The sequence below is a fragment of the Podarcis bocagei genome (genome assembly GCF_964188305.1).
Source record: "Podarcis bocagei genome assembly, chromosome: 6".
In the NCBI taxonomy this organism is placed as follows: domain Eukaryota; kingdom Metazoa; phylum Chordata; class Lepidosauria; order Squamata; family Lacertidae; genus Podarcis; species Podarcis bocagei.
The window spans coordinates 12074762-12093949 of record NC_138130.1 but is presented as its reverse complement, the minus strand read 5'-3'; the positions used below and the strand labels follow the sequence as shown (position 1 = coordinate 12093949).

Below are 19188 nucleotides of genomic sequence, written 5' to 3'. Positions count from 1 at the left end.
GAGTGTTCTCCAATTGGAGCGCTCACGGGCCAGTGTTTCCCAGTTGTCAGTGTTTACACTACAGTGGTACCTCGGGTTACATATGCTTCACGTAACAGTCGCTTCAGGTTACAGACTCCTCTAACCCAGAAATAGTACCTGGGGTTAAGAACTTTGCTTCAGAATGAGAACAGAAATTGTGCAGCAGTGGAGTGGCGGCAACAGGAGGTACCTCAGGTTAAGAACAGTTTCAGGTTAAGAACAGACCTCCAGAATGAATTAAGTTCTTAACCCGAGGTACCACTGTACTTCTTTAGATTTGCCTTGAGAGACAGTCTTTGAACCTCTTTTGTTGGCCACCATCGTTACGCTTTCCATTTTCAAGTTCAAAATAGAGTAGTTGCTTTGGAAGACGATAATCAGGCATCCTCAAAACATGACCAGTCCAACAAAGTTGATGTTGAAGAATCATTGCTTCGACACTGGTGATCTTTGCTTCTTCCAGTACACTGGCAATATTTCGCCTGTCTTCCCAAGTGACATGTAAAAATTTTCAGAGACACCATTGATGGAATCTTTCAATAAGTTAGAGATGGCGTTTATAAGTGATCCATTTTGCATGTGGCCCCCAAATCACTAGAATCATAGGGTTAGAAGGGATTCTGAGGGTCATCTAATCTAGCCCTTTGCAATGTAGGAATCTCAGTTTGAAACCATACCAGACCCTGCTTAGCATTGCAATTGTGCAAGCAGTTTTATTGCTGCACCATATGATGCCCAATATCGCTACCTCTTAACTTTATGTTTTAACCAATTACTGCTGAGTTTACATTTAAGTAAACGTGCTGCTTTGTCCACACCACCCAGCTGTACAGCTTTGGATAAATAACAGTGGCTTCTTTACATAGCACTGAAAAGTAAAGCTGTCATTCGTCGTCTGCTCATTTACTTATAAGTAAGCCATTCTGAACCCAGTAGGAATCGCTTCTCAGTAAGCAGCTCTGATTGTAATATGAAGTGGCGTACATACAATAAATAGTACTACATACTACTCCATCTGTATCTATTTGCTAATACGGTATTTCATGAATTTAGGACTGAACTCAGTGGGAGAGCTATGACTGGATTTCCCACTTCCCTCATCAAAAAGATAGACGGGGAGGGAAGATTCACACTTTCCTCTGCACCAGCTTCCAAATATGTTTCCCTATCCAAGCTGATGTTTGCTGTGGAGGGGGAATGTCCAGGCACCATACTATAGAATTTGAATCTAGACCTGAAGCATACCTTCCCTTTTTGCCTGGGTGCAGTGGCGTAGCGTGGGGGGTGCCAGGGGTGCCAGCCGCACCGGGCGCAACATTGGGGGGGCGCGTTTGGCCGGCCATCCTTGAGGAAGCAGGAACCCCACTGTCCTCGGACCTCCTCCGAAGGCTGGCGTTGGGGCGGAGACACCTCCTCCCGCCGCCAGGCTTCGGAAGGATGCTCCGAAGCCTGGCGGTGGGGAGGAGAGACCTTCTCCCCGCACCAGCCTTCGGAAGGCTGCTCCGAAGCCTGGCGGTGGGGCGGAGAGACCTTCTCCCCACACCAGCCTTCAGAGGGATGCTCCAAAGCCTGGCGGTGGGGCGGAGAGACCTTCTCCCCGCGCCAGCCTTCGGATGGCTGTCCTGAAGACTTGTGTTGGGAGCAGTGGCGTAGCGTGGGGGGTGCAGGGGGGCCTGCTGCACCTGGCGCAACATCTGGGGGGGGCACGGAAGAGACTCGAGTGCTAAAATCCACGGGTTAGGGGGCGCAAATTACTTGCCTTGCCCCGGGTGCTGAGAACCCACGCTACGCCACTGCCTGGGTGCTTGACAAAATGCATTCAGCAATGCATGCTGAATTCTGAAATTATTAGTATGTGAGCATTTGGGAAGGAGCTGTAAAATAGCAAAAATGTGTGTGAAATCTGAGAGTCTATGTTTATTTATCATGTGTGTGAGATATTTTTGTGTATGTGTGTGTACAGTGGTACCTCATGTTACGTACCGTCCCCCTTATGAATGCTGCGGGTTACATGCTCCACAAACCTGGAAGTAGATGCCTCTTGTTGCGACCTTTGCCCTGGGATGCGAGCAGAAGTCGTGCTCCGGTGGCGCAGCAGCAGTGGGAGGCGCCATTAGTAAAAGTGCGCCTCATGTTTTGAGAGGTTTCCTGTTACAAACAGACCTCTGGAATGGATTAAGTACGTAACACGAGGTACCGCTGTATGTGTATCACATCCACAATTTGGGCAAGGTAGGCTAATATGCCAAGTGAAAGTGACTGATTTTAGATTCCTTTTACACCTAGTTTGCACAATCCTATTTCTATGTATGTTGACTCAGAATCCCCCCCCCCTTTGTGTCCATAGTCACTGTGTTTAGGACTGCAGCTTGAAGCAAACGTCTACATTTTGAGTGTAGGAAACTGGCTCTGGTGAAGCTATGAAGTTTTGTATAGCATATCAGTAATATTTAAACAAATAAAGTACAACAGTGGCAAGGAAACCAAGAAACAAAATTAAGTGTATATATATGAATTGAATCTAATAGTCCTTGAACAGTTGCCGCCCAGTCAATATCATCATTCAGGTAGTAAACTTTAGCGGAACACTGTGTCATATTCTCAACTCTGGAAGCTATTAATTTTCTTCTGCTTCCTAATACGTTAAAGTAATTTTAATGATGATAAAGGTCCTACTACTACTAATAAATAATGACATGTTCAAATTGGGCACTTTTGATCTGTTTGAGACGTATTGTACGAATTGTATGTAGTACGTGTTGTGTGGATTAGTATATTTTGTAGTTTTGTAAACAAGCAAACAAGGAAGGTACATCTAAAAGACAGTTTCCACTGTACAGGATGGTATAGTCCCAGTCATGCCCACCCCACATGGCACAGAAGACGCATGAAAAAGAGTTTGCATTGCCTTCCCACTTACCCAGGATGTCTGCTCCACCTCTGATGCCACTACCCACATGCAGAAAGACATAACATTTGAACAGTACCTACACATTTAAAATCAGAAGTACATAGGCTCAGATTGTATGGCTGATTCTGAGTCTTACCTGAAAAACCAACTGTGTGATCTGAGTATATGCCTGCTGTAGTTTTTGCATGTGGGTCATGTATGTGGTTGGTGGCATTGCAGGCAGATGTACTGGGTGGGATAGGAAAACAGGTGCAATACTTGCCCTTTTTCTTACTCACATAATAAATGGAAGTAAATGGGGCTCTGTCATCTGATCTGACCCATTTTTTGGCTTCCTGTTTCACCCAAACTAGAAACTGTGGATTTAAGCTAATAGCCAAATGCTCTAGCTTAACTGGTTGATGGATTGCAGCTGAAAAATATTTTGGCAGAATAATACAATTAAAGAAACGTTTTAAAACCGGTTGCACAACAGACAATCATGGGGATAAAAAATTATTGCTAAAGCTATTTCTGTGTTCAGAAGACATGATTAATGAAGGAGTCTTAATAAGGTCCAACCACTTAGTATAAATCATAGTGACTGCAGTATACTTAATGGTAAGGGTTACATTAAAGGGGAATGAAGCTGAAGCTTTATCAGCATCTGTGGTAAAAAGAAAACTTTATTTGTGAAAACAGATTTTAACATATGAGGGAGGATGACACCAAGATAACCCTGATCTTCAGCCAAATACTAGCACATCAGACAGGTACAGGAAAAAACTGTGACATGCCACACAATCCTATGCTAGTCTAAGTGTTAATGAGTTAAATGAGATGTACACCCCACATGGGCATAGCCAAGCCATGCCCCCCAATCAATAAAAATCAATATAAATACCTAGATAGCTGAGGTTCTGACCTCCCTAACAAAAGACCCGCCCCCCCCCAGCAAAAATCCTGGCTATGCCCATAATGTCCCACATCACTAATGGTGCTCTCATACATTTCTCCAATGAATATAGGGACGTCCGTGGGAAAAGCGGGACATTCTGGGATCAAATCAGAATCCAGGACTGCTTCTGTAAATCCAGGGCTGTCCCTGGAAAATAGGGACACTTGGAGGTCTGTGCTCTGGTCCACCTACAGGGAGGATTCTGCATGTTATCTTAATCATCCTTTCCCACATGCCATCAACATCAGAGGTCAGGTTGTGCTCTTAGTTGATTATTTTAATTCACTATTCACTATGCAGTTATCAAAACAAAAACCGTGGCCAGCAGATATACACCTCATCCATAAACAACATTTACAAAGAAAAAGCAGCCATTAATTTCAGTGCAATTTGCTTCCAAACAAGGAGCTTAAAAGAATAGCCTATTGATATAAATGGGACTTACTTTTAGAGAAAGATGTTTGCAATTTGGACGTTAATCCAAAACTCTCAGCTTAAATGGCTTATTTATTGGTCTGCTGCATGCAGAGGGCAGAGGGGAGAGCTGCAACCTTTTTACACAGCTAATTAAAAATCAATTAACTGTGACCAAACTCTGTCTGTGTACAAGTAGTTACATGCAACTATCAGTGGCTTTCGATGGAGACACGCATCCCTATTCCCTTGGAAGGCATAGCCAGCTTAGTGCAGCTAGATACACATTTGAATCAGCATCAGCTGTGAGCATGATAACCTGCTTCCGTGCATAGATCTCACTCACTGGACTGGGGTGCATTTCAGGATTAAGTTGAGAGAGTAAACATGTGCCCAAAGGATTCTTATTCCAAGGGTCTCCGGCATGTATGTTTTAGCCTTGATCGGTTCTCTGGCCTCTCTTAATTGCTCTCATGTGTCCCTGCATTCTCAATGCCTAGTTCCACTCCTCCATTATTTAAATTACTGTATTGTTTGGCCCACCTTCCTCCTTATCCAAGAGGAAGATTTGTTCTGAACCAGATGTTCCTCAGCTCCTGCCAGCTTACCCTTGCCCCCCCCCATCAGTTTGAAAGCTGCTCTGCCACTTTTTTATATATTTCAAGCGCCAACAGTCTGGCTGCATCCTGATCCCTTTTGTACAGGCTTGGCTTGTTCCAAAATGTTCCCTAACAAAATCGAACCCCACCTTCCAATCCATCCATCTCATTTACACATTGAGATTACACAGCTGTGCCTGTCTGGCCCGCCCTGCACACAGAACCGGTAACATTTCAGAAAAAAAGCTACAAGGTCCTGGTTTTCAATATCCTACCTAGCAACCTACATTTCACTTCCCGGACCTCTGGATTACATTTCCCTGTCATTGGTGCCAACAAACCCTACAACCAGTTGCACCCAGTTAGCTAACTAGACGATGGGAGATATACACAAACTCCACGCCAGGCATGTGGTCTGCATGCCCATCACACAAACCTGTTCATGCTCCTAATGACTGAATTATCCATTGCAAAAAAATATTCCCCCACCCCAACAAATGTCCTCAGCAGGGCAGGATAACTGCTTGTCCTCAAGGAATGGGTCCCTTCTAAGGAATTGTTCCCCTCTTCCCCAGAGTGGTGCCTTCCTTTCCCAAGCCCATAGGCGCCGACTCCATGGGGCTTGAGGGGGCTCGAGCCCCCTCAAAAAATTTTTTGGGGGGGCTCAGCCCCCCCAATAATCTCGGGCGGGCGCCCTTTCAGCAGAGCGCCGCCGCCGTCCCCCGCCTCCTCCTCACCTGCTCCTTCGCCAGCCAGCCAGCCGCGCACCCTAATCGGAGGCACTGCCGGAAATCCCGCGAGAACAGGGGAATCCCGACTGGCCACACCTCCCAGCCAGCCAATCGGCTGGCTGGGGGGGCGTGGCTTGCCCTATTCAGGGCCGGAGCCACTTTATTTGCATATTCATGAGCTTATTTATTATTCATGAGCTTTCCCGGGCCCCCCCAATATTTTTTCTAAGTCCGCGTCCCTGCCCAAGCCAAGGTCTTCATTCTCGATGACAGAAGGGGAAGATATCCCACCAACCTCTCTGCCTCTCAGCTTCTCCAGGTCGGCAACTTTGGTCTAAAGGGAACAAATCTGTTCTCTGAGAACCAGGAGCATATTGCACCTTGGACACTTCCATCCGCAGGTGCCGAAGCAACTTGGGCTGGTCCTAGCTACACAGCCCTGTTGGCTTTCTACCTGCACAACTATTCGTCCCCCGCCCCCCATTTATCAAGTTGCTTTGGGGCTTGAAATTTGTTTACGTCAAGGAAAGAAGGGGCAGAGTAGTTTTCCATGGCCTCCTCACCCTATTGTCAAGCTCACTCTGCTGCTAAACTTGCCTTGAGGCCTTCTGCTTGGTTGTGCCATGTGTGTTGCGCTGACATATTTCTCTAGTTTACAGATGTGCTCATGGTTTCAAAAATGTTGGCAACCCCTGGCTATTAATCTTTAAGGTGCCACAAGGTTTGGTTCTTTTTTGCAGACCAGCACAGCTGCCTCTCAGTTAGTATAAATCTGTAATATTCCTTTTAGAAATTGTTGAGGCAATTTCAAGTCATTTTCCAGAATATCAAATCCACTGTGTAAATTCATCCATATTCCTTGTAATTATTTATACAAAATATAATTAGGATGAACATTCATACTACTTTACAATCATGCAGACTGATATTTTATGTCCATTTCAATTAATCTGGATAAGTACAATTTCCCATTTTTATGATTTACATGCAGCACTGATTATCATCTACTGAGAAGACAGCTTTAAAAATCAATGTTCAAAGTTGCTACACATGAAGGAAAGAGTCTGAAAGTGCTGCTGTAAGCTATTGCATATGTAATGGAAATGGATTTATTGCTTCAGCCTCATATTTCCCTTTATTATTAAATCATTAAAGGTCTCCTAAGTTAAATTCAAGCATGGAAAGATATGTGCTTGTGTAGCACAGAGAGTATATACAATGGGTGTGTATAATATAGGATATTGATTTTTCAGTTGGTGAGCAGGGACCCACTGCTACTGGATCACAGGTCGGTTGCAGTACCAGCACTACTGCAAAAAAGTTACCAATTAAGACATAAGTCCCCCAGTGGCATGTTTAAACTAAAGGTTAGTCCTCAGTCTGAAAAGACTGAAGTCTGCCCTCCTTGAGTTACTAAAAAAGTAAACTTTTTCCTTTAAGTGATTTGAATTCTACACCTGTGAATTAAACCAAAATGTCAGCAGCAACTGCTTAATCCTCATCAATATGCCCCCATTAATAAGAATAATAATTAATAATATAATTTATCATTTATACCCCGCCCATCTGGCTGGGTATCCCCAGCCGCTGTGGGTGGCTTCCAACAAAGTATTAAAATACAGTGGTCTGTTAAACATTAAAAGCTTCCCTAAACAGGGCTGCCTTCAGATGTCTACCATAGCCATTCTTGTGCTACAGAAGCCTAGATTAAGCATGCTGAGAGCCATTGTGTGATGGCAATGAATGCATCTAGTTTGAAAAATTAAAGTAGCAGCCACAGAGGGTCACATCAGGATCAGGATTGCATTCTGCAGGGTCCCAAGGGACAAATAGCAGCTTCAGGAGAAGAACATTCCAGTTAGGGTTGCCATATGTTCAGAATTTCCCAGATGTAGCTGGGATTTGGCTGTTGGAGACAGCTTCTGGGTGGAAATCACTTCAATGTCTGAAGCTCAACAACTTTTGTGTCCGGAATTTCACTTTGTGAAATATGGCAACCCTATTCCAATGGCACTGCACCATAGAGGTTGATTATCCCTCCCTGCATGCCACAAACCTAGGTTCCCCCTTGCCCTGCCACCTGTCATTAGCTGCTGTTTTAACATATTAAAACTAGACATGTTAAAAGCAAACACATAAATAAGATCATTTCTAGTTGGGCCCTGAGTGAAAATGGAAGAGAGGTTTATTTTCCAAGCAACGCATGCTTCAGCTAAAACCACATTCAACATCCCAAGGTTGGTTTAAACGTGTCTTTTCAGTCTAAATGTAGCTGCTGGGGGAAGTGGTGGACTCTGATCCAGATTATGGCTGTCAAACAGGATAGGCGATTTAACCCTCCCCCACTTCCATTCTTCACTGAAAATCCCTGCCAAACCTGCTATTAGCAACAGAGGGGAGAATTTTCAGCAAGTATAGAGCATGGCGGTAAGGGTTTAAATCTTTCACTCCCCAATGCCATGGTCTCAATACAGATCACTCCCCACCTGATCACTCCCCAGTTTTGTTTTTGTTTTGTTTTAATGTGGGGACTCCCAAGCACGAGACTGAGAGATGCATTGACACCAACAGCTTTATTCTATGCTGTTAGTTGCAAACAATGGGTTTAGCCATGCTGAACATACCATAGAAAGAGGCTCAGTGGCTGCAATCCAGTAAACATTTATTTGGGAACAGGTCCCCTTGAACTCAGCTATTGAACAAGCGCTCTTGTGTGAGTGGCTTGTATGCAGGTGTGGCCTGCAACTAAAAGGATTCTTCAAAGTAATAACCCAATGACCCATTTTCCTGGCAGACTCCAGAGCCAATTACAATGGGACATACTAAAGCCCCAAAATTAGACTGGGGGCCACTTACTAACAGTAAATAACATTCTGGAGGAGCCTCATACCCTCTGCTAAGGCATGAAAGTCCATTTTATAGTGTTTGGTGAAGGATGATGGATATGCCCTGCAGATTTGTTGAATGCTAATATTAGTAGCCAGGGCTGCCATGGAGGAATGGGCAGTTTCTGTGGAAGTTTTGTGGCTCACTGTATCAATCTCATCTAGCCTTCTCTGACTGATGAATTTGTTTGGTTTCAATAACCAGGGTTCTCTGTATGAGCAGGCTAAATAATTAATAAACAAATATACAACATATCTAGTTTGTCTCCTTCATATTTCCAACTGCACATTATCAGCTTTCCAACTGCACAGTTTCTGCCCTGTGTATTTTGTGCCCAACTGTACACTGAAAAGAAAAGAAACCTGCTTAAAACAGACCACTTCAAGTGCAAACAGCTTGTGCAATCAGGGTGCTGGTTTCTTTGAGTGCCTGGCGAAAATTGAATTGCAGAGCTGGAAGGGACCACAAGGGTCATAATTCACTATAAACACATTGATTGATTGATTGATTGAATTTATATAGTGCCCTATATATCCCGAGGTCTCAGTGTGCTTCACAAAACAATATCAACATATAAAACCACAATATATGTAATCAAAATAAAAACAACAACCAAATAACACCCCCCCAAAAAAGAACCACATTTCAAAAGGGCATAGGATGTCAATCAAATCAACTAAAGCACTGCTTTTTCTTCTCCTGCAGCCATACCAAGTGACACGAAGAAGAAGCATCCTCGCCACGTGCAAAGACCCAGCAGCTACTACCACTCACTTTCCCGCTCCCCCACCCTCTAGCTACTGCGCTTGCGCAACGCAAAAAACCCGTCGGCCGCCCAAGTCGATAGGTGGTGGGCGGGGCCTGGGCGGAGAGAGCCGAGAACTATCACCCCGCCTCCTTTCGCCGTGGTTTCTTATTGGCTACTACTGCCGGCGAGCTGAGCTCCGCTATTGGCCGCTTGGGAGACCCTCCCTCCGTTGGTTGGCTCGCAAGCGCGCGAAGCTGCCCCCTTCCCCCTGTGAAGAGAGAGTGATAACGGTCGTGCGCGAGGCAGTAACGGACGCGCGCCGGCGAGTGAGAAGAAGCGCTGGGGTCGCACCTGGTGGGGACGCCTCGCGCTTTGCCTCAGCGGCTGAGGCGACGGAGTTTTTAAAAAAATATATATTTTAAAGCAAATGTCCTCGTCGTCCTAACTACCGCGGAACGAAGCTTTCAGTGGTTGCCGTCACAAAGCCGCCGTGAGGGGATGAGGCGCAGCCCGTGATCTCTGACGGGGCGCGGGGCTCCCTCCCGCCGCCATGGGGCTGCGGGGGCACCGGAGGCAGCCGAAGCCCCGTCCGCCGCCGCCGCGGGTCTCTCGCTCTCCCCAGCGGAGCGTCCCGGAGCTCCGGGGAGCCCGACCCGGAGAGTGAAGGGAGCGCCGACACCGCGCGCCATGGAAGAGCGGCTGCTGAGCCGCTGGCTGCTGCTGCCGCCGCTCCTGGCGCTGCTCTTCCTCTTCGTCCTCTACCAGTACGCCTCTCCCGGCGGAGGCTGCCTTAGCGCGCCCGCCGCCGCTGCGCCCGATCCTCCGGCCGTTTCCCCCTGCGGCGCCGGCGGGCACCCGGCCCGGCGGAGGCAGCGCTTCCCGGGGGACCCGGCGGGTCTACCGTCCCGCCCGCCGGGCTCTCCCGGGCGCAGGTCCGCCTTCGGCCTGCCGGAGCTGTGCCGCCGCGCGCGCTTCGACATGCGCGGCCGCGACGTGATGGTGTTCCTGCACATCCAGAAGACCGGCGGCACCACCTTCGGGAGGCACCTGGTGCGCAACATCCGCCTCGAGCAGCCCTGCTACTGCCGCGCGGGCCAGAAGAAGTGCACTTGCCACCGGCCGGGGGCCGCCGGCGCTGCTGCCGCGCCGCCGGCAGGCGACAAGGGGGACAAGGGCGACACGTGGCTCTTCTCGCGCTTCTCCACCGGCTGGAGTTGCGGGCTGCACGCCGACTGGACCGAGCTCACAAGTTGCGTGCCCGCCGCCATGGAGCGCAGGGGGGGCTGCCCCGCCAACCGCACCCGCAGGTTAGTCCCCTTCGCTTGGTGGGGGGGGGGGGTGCGGAGTGATCATACGGAATTGCAGAGATCCAGCAGTTCAAGATCCGCTTTAAGTTGCACCCATCCGAGAGAACTAGCCTAGGCAATTTCCTTTTGCTCCAGGGAGTTTTGGGAGTCTTCCGCGACGCATTGCTGCTTTTCGATCCAGCTTCAGGTTTTGCTCAGCCAGGTGTACCAGTCAAGTAGGCTTGCATCTTGCCGTAGGTGCGAGGAGGCTCGTGGCTGTTGGTGATCTCGATTTTTGGCATCGGTTTCTTGGCGCCCCGGGACAAGCGTTTCCCGAGGCGTGACTCCCTGCCATTTGAAAACCAGCGCTGCTTATGGCTTCGAACGGCAGCTTGTGTGTTAACTCCATAGTGTTTCATGCCGGGCGAGAAGCTGACTGGAATATGCATAGCTGTCAACTTTCACATTTGAAAATAAGGGATCAGCAGCCTCACCTGTCCCGGTGACAGGCTACGGGATATCTAACAATCCGGGATAGCAGTGGGAAACGGCGCTGGAATAAGGGAATTTCCCGCAAAAAAAGGGGAAGGTTGACAGCTATGATATGCAGCGCTAGGGGAGTGATGCTGTGAGCATTTGGCCTAATGCATGGGGTGAACTCCTGAACGTTGTTATATGTGTGTTGAGTTGTGAATAAAACAGTGAGGTGCTTGGTAGTTGGGGGGGCAGTTTCCCCCACGCTTGACTTTGTATCTCAGCCCACGACTACCATGCTCCTGTAGAGCCTAAAAGTGATGTGCAATGCACATAGCCAAATTACAAAACAAAAGGGGCTTCACTCGTGGCTTTTGCTACAAAGTTAGTGTTTTTGCTGATCAAATCTGTAGTTGTATTGCTTCATAAACTGAATTGACTGACTTGTGTCAGATTGGGATGAAAGGTTCTCGAATATTTTGGCTTAAAATATTTTTAACTGGATACCAGCAATGTTATTTCAAATAACATTGTTTCAAATACTAGGCTTGTAACTGTGTGCAAACTTATTTTTGAAGAAGCATGCATTGGCTTGGGTTCCATGTTTCTCGACACTTGTTGGCATCATGGCTTAATTTAAAAGTAGCTGGCGCTACCCAGCTAGATTAAAATTATTAGTATTGAAACAAATGACTCCTTCAATAGGGATGGGGAACCTTTGGCCTTCCAGGTAAAAACAGATACTCCCCTCTATTTTCTTTTTTTAAAAAAAATTGAGGCAAGTTCTGCTGGTGTGATTGTAGTCTCTTTTAGCCCCTTGGTGGCAGTGTTGTGGGGTGGGGAAGCTGGAGACTTTTAAGAAGTTAGCAAAGTTAAAAAAACCATTGGGGAGTTTACTGTATTAATATGAACATCAGTTGAACTGTAAAGTTGTAAATTGATTTTGGGGATAGAGAGATAGTGTAGCAATATGTAATTCCCCTAAGGTTTTTGTTACACTTATGCAAGTAGCATATCATTTCATCCTTCAATGAAATTTGTGAGCCATTCTCTGCAGAACACCAGAATTTAAGATACTACAGCAGTGGGTCTAACTGGCTATCTCTCTTGCTCAGCCATGCACCACTTGTACTGTAGACTGGTCATTCAGTACCTTGCGGAGAGTAAAGACTTGGCTAAGGTCGATGATGATAGGGAAGCGTCTTAATGGGCTATGCTTACTGAGTGTGCACCGAAAAACTGTTTTGGAAAAAAGGAGGAATTTGAGAAGGGAGTGCTGAAAAGGTTTTCAGCATATCCAAGAAAACTTGTTTTAGTTTAGATGTTTAAAAAATAAGATGGGAAAAGGTGTCATTTTTCAAAACATACTCATTAACATCATGAAAGGTACTCCCTGATGTTTATTTTTAATTTAACTTCCTAGTTTTCAAATGACAAGATTTTGACAGATTTTTTTCTTAGCACTTGGGGGTGAAAAGAAAGTAATTTAAAACTGTTGTTGAAACATTTCATTCCGAATCAGCTAGACTTAGTCAGACTTTGGTTGTCGTCCCCCCCCCTAAATCCTGGCTATGCCCATGATCCTTACAGCAGATAAAACTGAGCTAGGTTTGATTAGATGTAAGGGTGCTTCCTATCTTCCTACAAAAGAATGCAAGTGCCTGCCACAGGGACAGCTCTTCAAATGATGGTACCCATTTGCTATGTTTTTATTTGGACTCCCTTATCAAGGTTGAACTCTGGCTTTGTAGGATGAAAGGATACAATGCAGAATAGATCCAGGACTCCTCATCTGTAGAGGTTAGTGATAATGCCATAGGAACAGAGGGAAAAGAAACTGGATGATATATAGTATTGGTAGGCAGCTATGCTCACTACTATACCACCAACGCCATAGTATATAGTATTAAATCATTGAAGTGAATTCACATCTAGATGGAATATTAAGAAACTATAACTGCAAAAGAACTGCAGAGTAAACAGTCCTTATCAGCAGGAGCAATGCAGTTTTAAGTCAGAAAGGAGTGGCTTAGATGTATGAGGCTTTAATTGTTGAATCAGGATACTAGTGTTTGTTTTGTGGCTCTCTGGATCTCTCATAATATGAGCTATGGAGCATCTTGTGCAAAGCCACCATGAACATGGCAACAGTTCCAGTTCAGAGTTCTTTTACGATTTAATTTAATTTTGTTTTTAGCTTCTATCAGTACAACAAAATGACCATAACAACTAAACTGAAGCAGAGTAGCTTATAAAAAGAGTGCTTTGAGTCATGATTTGCCCTTTTTCAAATTGCAGGGTGTCAGAGTTGTTCCCTATTCCCATTTCTTCTCTACTCTGAAGTGTCACCATTGGACTGCCATGTCGAGTGGTAACAAAAAGCAATTGTCCTCACAAAGCAAAAAAGGATGTGAAAACCCTTGAATACTGTTGCAGTGATTTCAGAGCATGGCTGAGAAAGTGGGTTTTGGAGCATCAATATAGAAGTACCTACGGGATAGACCAAAGTCTTCTAGGCTATCCTACTTAGATACAAGGGCTGACTAGGGTGTAGACTTGTACTCTTGCATAAAATACATCAAGAAATCTAGATTTGAAATGGCATCACGCTGTGCTCAAATTTAAACATTCTGTGTAAAACTCAAGGTATTGCTGTGCTACTGTCATCCAGACATCAATTGATCCTTTTGCTGTAAAATCTGGAGAGTACTGCTAGGTGTCATTGCTAAGTCTGTTTTCTAGACATTTGTCATTTCAGCCTTATAAGTTTAAAACCAGATGCTGCTCTGTGCTATGTATGAATATTAAAACAAAATAACATCACCTTTGAGAGTCTGTCTGCTGAAGCAGTTTTGGTGGTGGGCAACTGGTTGCTTTTCTACTCAAAATCATACCATTGGCCCCAATCGGAGTAAATAAGTGGCTTACAAAAGTCAAAAATAAAGAGTTTTTAAGCCTTCTAGTGAAAAATTAATTCTACATTAATATATTATTCAAGTGAAATGACAGTGTCATTTCAATATTACCCTCATTAAAGGAAAGTTCAGATGTGCAGCTTCTTTAATATACATGACATATAGAGGATGACCACAGGAAAATATCAAAACAGTGGAGCCTGATGTTCCAAACTGAGAGGAATTCTGGACTGTGTAGCTCTAGGTTTCCATTTTTAAAAAATCTATAAGCTTAATTGAGTCCCATCAGAGAAAATGTTGAGTGGGGTATAAATGAATTGAGTGTGCCTGTGTGTGTGCGTGTATTCTTCCCATCCACACGTTCCACATCACAGCTTCCTGCTGGTATGGTGCTTGCTTGTCTTCTGTGACAAGATATTATAAATTTTCAGGCATAGGAAAGAAATTGCATGAAAGACATGGGTGCTATTAAAACCTAAAATAGCTTACTGGATCCCAGCCAAAACCTTATTGGGCATCAGTAGAGCTAAGCACCCTTAGGTCCCATTAATTTCAGTGGGCAGATTAACCATGTGCATACATTTCTCTCCCACTGAAATCAGTTTAACTGAAACATGCTTAATGTTGGCTGTATTGTGCCCATTATTAGTACTTTACAAACAATGAACATAGTTTTATTTGTTTTTTTATTCTTACTCTTTTTCATTGTAAGTGCTGCCTAACATTATGAAAAGTTTTCTGAAATGTTTTTAAAATTAATGCAACAGTATCTTTTTCTAAAAACAACCACAACTACATAATCCTTTTAATATTATTGCTAAGTTCTTCCAATGTTTTCTTTGCGCTTTTTAGTATTTGAAGGGAAATACACGTCAAATTCAAGTGGATGCTTCATAATATTTGTGTAGTATTTTTTCCACATTTTATAGGCCCATAATTTTTCAATCTTTACAGAGCCTTATATTTCCACCCTGTTTTCCCAATGTTGTGAACTTCATTTATAGGTTATAATATTTACTAGAGCTTCCATGCTTGCTTATTTGTTTATTTATTATTTACAATGGGGGGGATGCATTAGCATTTTGAATTTTAAAAGTGTCGATCAGTGCATTCCACACTACAATGAACTACGTTAATTCAGTTTTAGCAATGTATTGAAATTAAGATTGCTCTAGTGGTTAATGAATAGTTTGAGAACTTGTTTGAGAACATATTAATCATTAAATTAATGAGTTATATAAGAGTGAAAAACAGAACTTAAAACTTTGGTTCAAAATTTGAGATTGTTGAATAGTTCAATAGCAACCAGTTGTTCAAACAAATCTGTTAGTTATACTTAGAGTACATCAATTGAAATCAATGGAATTAAGTCAATTGGTATGCTCTGAATATGCCTTAGTTGGAAATCTCTCATATTGTATTCTGGAGGAAATGAAATTAATTTTAAGTAAAAGTGATATAAAGTAATACATTTTAATTTTTTTAGGATAATACACATTTTAAAAGGATGCACTAGCTGACATGTTAATTGTTATTGATGATAATAATAGTTGTTATTATAATAATTATACTGTGTATGCTAGTTTTTGCATGCCCATATTCATTTTGCTTTGTTGTTTATGGAAATTTTAAAAGACATAGGAGTCATATGATATGAATCCCCCCCCCCAATGCAAATATTATCTATACAGGGAAGGTTTTTCCCAAGGCTGTAGCAGTAGAAGAAGGTTTAAATTCCAATGCTATATCCGTTATAATGCAGGAGAAAAGAATTTGTTAGTCTTTAAAATACCACAAAATTGTTATTTTTGCTTTAACCGGCTTATACAGTTACCTGCTTAGAATTTGTAACTATGGAAGAAACTAGGTATATCCACATGGAGTTAATATTTGAAAATATTTGAACAAAGGGTGAACATTGCTATCACCACAGAAACTGCTTAGTATTTTTCTGATTGGGTGCTGGTTCAAACACCTCTTTCTGTGTGGATACCCTGCCCCTAATTATGTATATATAGGTTCTTAAAATACTTAGAATCGTAGCGTTGGAAGGGACCCAAGGGTCATCTAAGTCCAACCCTTGGCAATTCAGGAATCTCAGCTAAAGCATCCATGACAGATGGCCATCCAACCTTTGCTGATGTTTAGTCAGAATCTCCTTCCTTGTAATTTGAATCCATTGGTTTGGGTCCTACTGTTTGGAGCAGGAGAAAACAAACTTGCTCCATCTTCCATGTAACAGTCCTTGAGATATTTGAAGATTCCCTTCAGGCTCCTCTTTTCCAGGCTAAACATACCCAGCTCCTTCAGCCTTTCCCCATAAAGGCTGGTTTCCAGACCGAGTTACTTATCTTCCTTAAAAGCAAAAGTGTTCTGGGTGAATTCTTAGTTGCACTAATTTGCTAATATCTTCAATGGCTTGACTAGGCGGTTCTGACTTTAAAAATAATTCCCAAGAAATAAAGTATGTCTTTCTTGTAACACTTCATTAACAGCTTAGCTGTTTGTTTGCTTTCATAGATTTAATGGTCTTCATTTTTACTGTCTGAAATGCATGGCAAACTCCAGTGATTTCAGCCATCAGAAATAACGTGAGGATTATCTCACTCCATTACTTCCTTCCATTATGTGTGTGAGGCTTGTAGAACTGTATTGCTTCCAGAGGGGAAAAGAAAGCAGTGTTTTGTGTTTCATTTGCTAAACAAATGAGTTATAAAATGAGGTCCCTAGTCCGTGAGCCCCCTGAGGTTATTTAGTTTGTCATATCAGTATGGTGCTTTTCAGTGATGACTGCTCCTATAATGTTTTCAGGCATACAAAGCTATAATTTATTGCATTTATTGCATTGCAATAAATGGATTATGAAACCATTTAATATAAAAGGCTATTGACAACAATAAACATTGTACAAAACTTATTATATACTTTTAAATCACTTGAGTAACAAAAATACTTTTTTCCGATTACTAATACATCCCTTTGAACACTATCTTTTGCACAAAAGAATGTGTTTAGTTTCTTGTCCCATGGGGAATCCTTTTGAGCTACAATTCTAAATCTGCAAATACTGACAGATTTGGAGACCAACAGCACAGCTGTCCAACTGTTGCATAAAGTCAGCCTACTTATAAATAATACTTCTTGGTTTATTAAATATGCCCTAAGTAGTGTAAGCCTTTACTGTTGGGATTTGCAAGATCTTTGCAAATTATATTTTAAAACTTAATGGTCTTAAGGGAATATTTATCAATCTGTTGTTCTGTGTTTGCTTACTGAACCATAGCAATATATAAGATTATTCTATAGCTGTGGAGCTTGGCATTTCACTTACTTTTGAGACTTTTTTATTTTGTTTTTCTTCCCCTACGTTCATTCCTACAGCTTTGCCAAGAGAGTTTTGAAAACAAGTGGGTGGGATATACATTTGTAAAAACAAGTTTTGATGCCATAGAAGTCTGTGCATACAGTTTTTGCCATTTGTGGCTGAATATAAAAATGCTCTAGAAACAAACCAAAGAGCCTTCAGAAGCAGTTATTTCATTGGACTTACCTTTTTCTCCTGCTACCCAAGAGCCCTCCAGAGCAGATTCTCAGGGTGCACCAGAGAGAGGGGCTATAGTCTGGAGGGCAATCTTTTCTACCAGTGGTGTCCATTCTTCTTGTGGATGGATACATTTGATTTTCCCCTTTCTTTTATGTTTTTCTGTCTTTTTCCTTAGTTAACTACTATCCTCATCATTCTCTTTCTGTGTTTGTTTTTCTTGAGAGCCAGTTTTTTTCTTGAGAGCCAGTGTGGTGTAGTGGTTAAGAGCGGTAGTCTTGCAATCTGGGGAGCCGGGTTCATGACTCCGCTCCACCACATGCAGCTGCTGGGTGACCTTGGGCCAGTCATACTTCTCTGAAGTCTCTCAGCTCCACTCACCTCACAGAGTGTTTGTTGTGGGGGAGGAAGGGAAAGGAGAATGTTAGCCGCTTTGAGACTCCTTAGGGTAGTGATAAAGCAGGATATCAAATCCAAACTCTTCTTCTTCTTCTTGGGATGATCTGTTTTACTTTTATCAGTTATAGGGGTTGAGGGAAACTTCAGCAAACAGTCAAATATTAGGTGCACTCACTTGAATTTTTAAGACCTGATAATATATTATTAATGAAGAAGTCCCACTGCAATGTGCCCCATTGTGGTAAAATTCATATACTACCTGGACTTAACATTGATCAGAATGAGCTGTGAACTCAAATTCTGTGTGCAGAATTGTGAAAATCTCCCCAGTTTTCATTTCACATAGTTGGTACATTTCTAGTCCTTGGGTTTGCAATGAAAATATATGCTAGTAGTTGGCAACTGGCAGCCTGCCCCCAACTCTGACCCCAGGAATGTTCCTAGCTGATCTCTTATCAGTGGTGTCTCCCCAGGACTCAAATGCTGCTATTTTAATTTTACAGCTGCCTGAGTCTAGCAAGCCTTACATTAGGAAGGAAGAAGAGAAGGAAATGGTGGCAAATGTGCTTAGCAAACCTGCAGGCATCTTCTACTGGTTCATATTACAGGGCAGAAGCAATAGAAAAAGCTTGTGTGATTGCCCAGCAGTTTTCTTTTTAATCTAAGCACCATGTTCTTAGAAATGTTTTTGAGTGAACCAGCTTTAAGATTAGGAGTTTGATTTATTGAAGCCAGTTGGCAAGCTGTGTGGTTGCTAGTGCAGCATCTCAAGTTTAGAGATGCCAGCAAAGGTCAGTAGGCTTAAGCTTGGAAACATGCCCCAAGAGCTTGGTAATGCTTACCTCCAAGGCAAACAGCAGAACTTCAAAAGTCTCTGATTTCTTGTCTGTCTGGGAGTAAAACCAAAGTCAGAGCTGATTTTACTCACTGGGGATGTTGAGTGCAGAGCAGGGGGGGGGGGCGTGTGTATTTTCCTAGACTACTCCATTGCTGGAGACTTAGATACTAAGTCTGTTGCTGTTATAAACAGCAGGTGCACTGAGATGAGTTCCACTGATACAGTGGAGGAGATGCGCCAGGTGTGCAGATCAGGAGGAGCTACGAAGGGTGAGAAGCCCACCAGGTATGATCAGGAGTTTGCTAACAAGATCAAACCTATCCATTCTTAAGGAAATCAGCCCTGAGTGCTCAGTGGAAGGACAGATCCTGAAGCTGAGACTCCAATACTTTGGCCACCTCATGAGAAGAGAAGACTCCCTGGAAAAGACCCTGATGTTGGGAAAGATGGAGGGCACAAGGAGAAGGGGACGACAGAGGACGAGATGG

The 19188-nt window shown here is 43.5% G+C and overlaps 1 protein-coding gene across 1 annotated transcript in view; it reads left to right on the top strand.

The window, feature by feature from the left end:
- The first annotated feature begins 9340 nt into the window (after nucleotides 1-9340).
- Nucleotides 9341-19188, top strand: part of HS6ST3 (heparan sulfate 6-O-sulfotransferase 3) — a 171176-nt gene continuing 161328 nt past the window's right edge. The window contains exon 1 of the mRNA XM_081198518.1: nucleotides 9341-10554. Within this exon, the coding sequence (XP_081054644.1) occupies nucleotides 9935-10554 (620 nt within the window). The 5' untranslated portion in view covers nucleotides 9341-9934. The remainder of the gene's footprint in view (nucleotides 10555-19188) is intronic.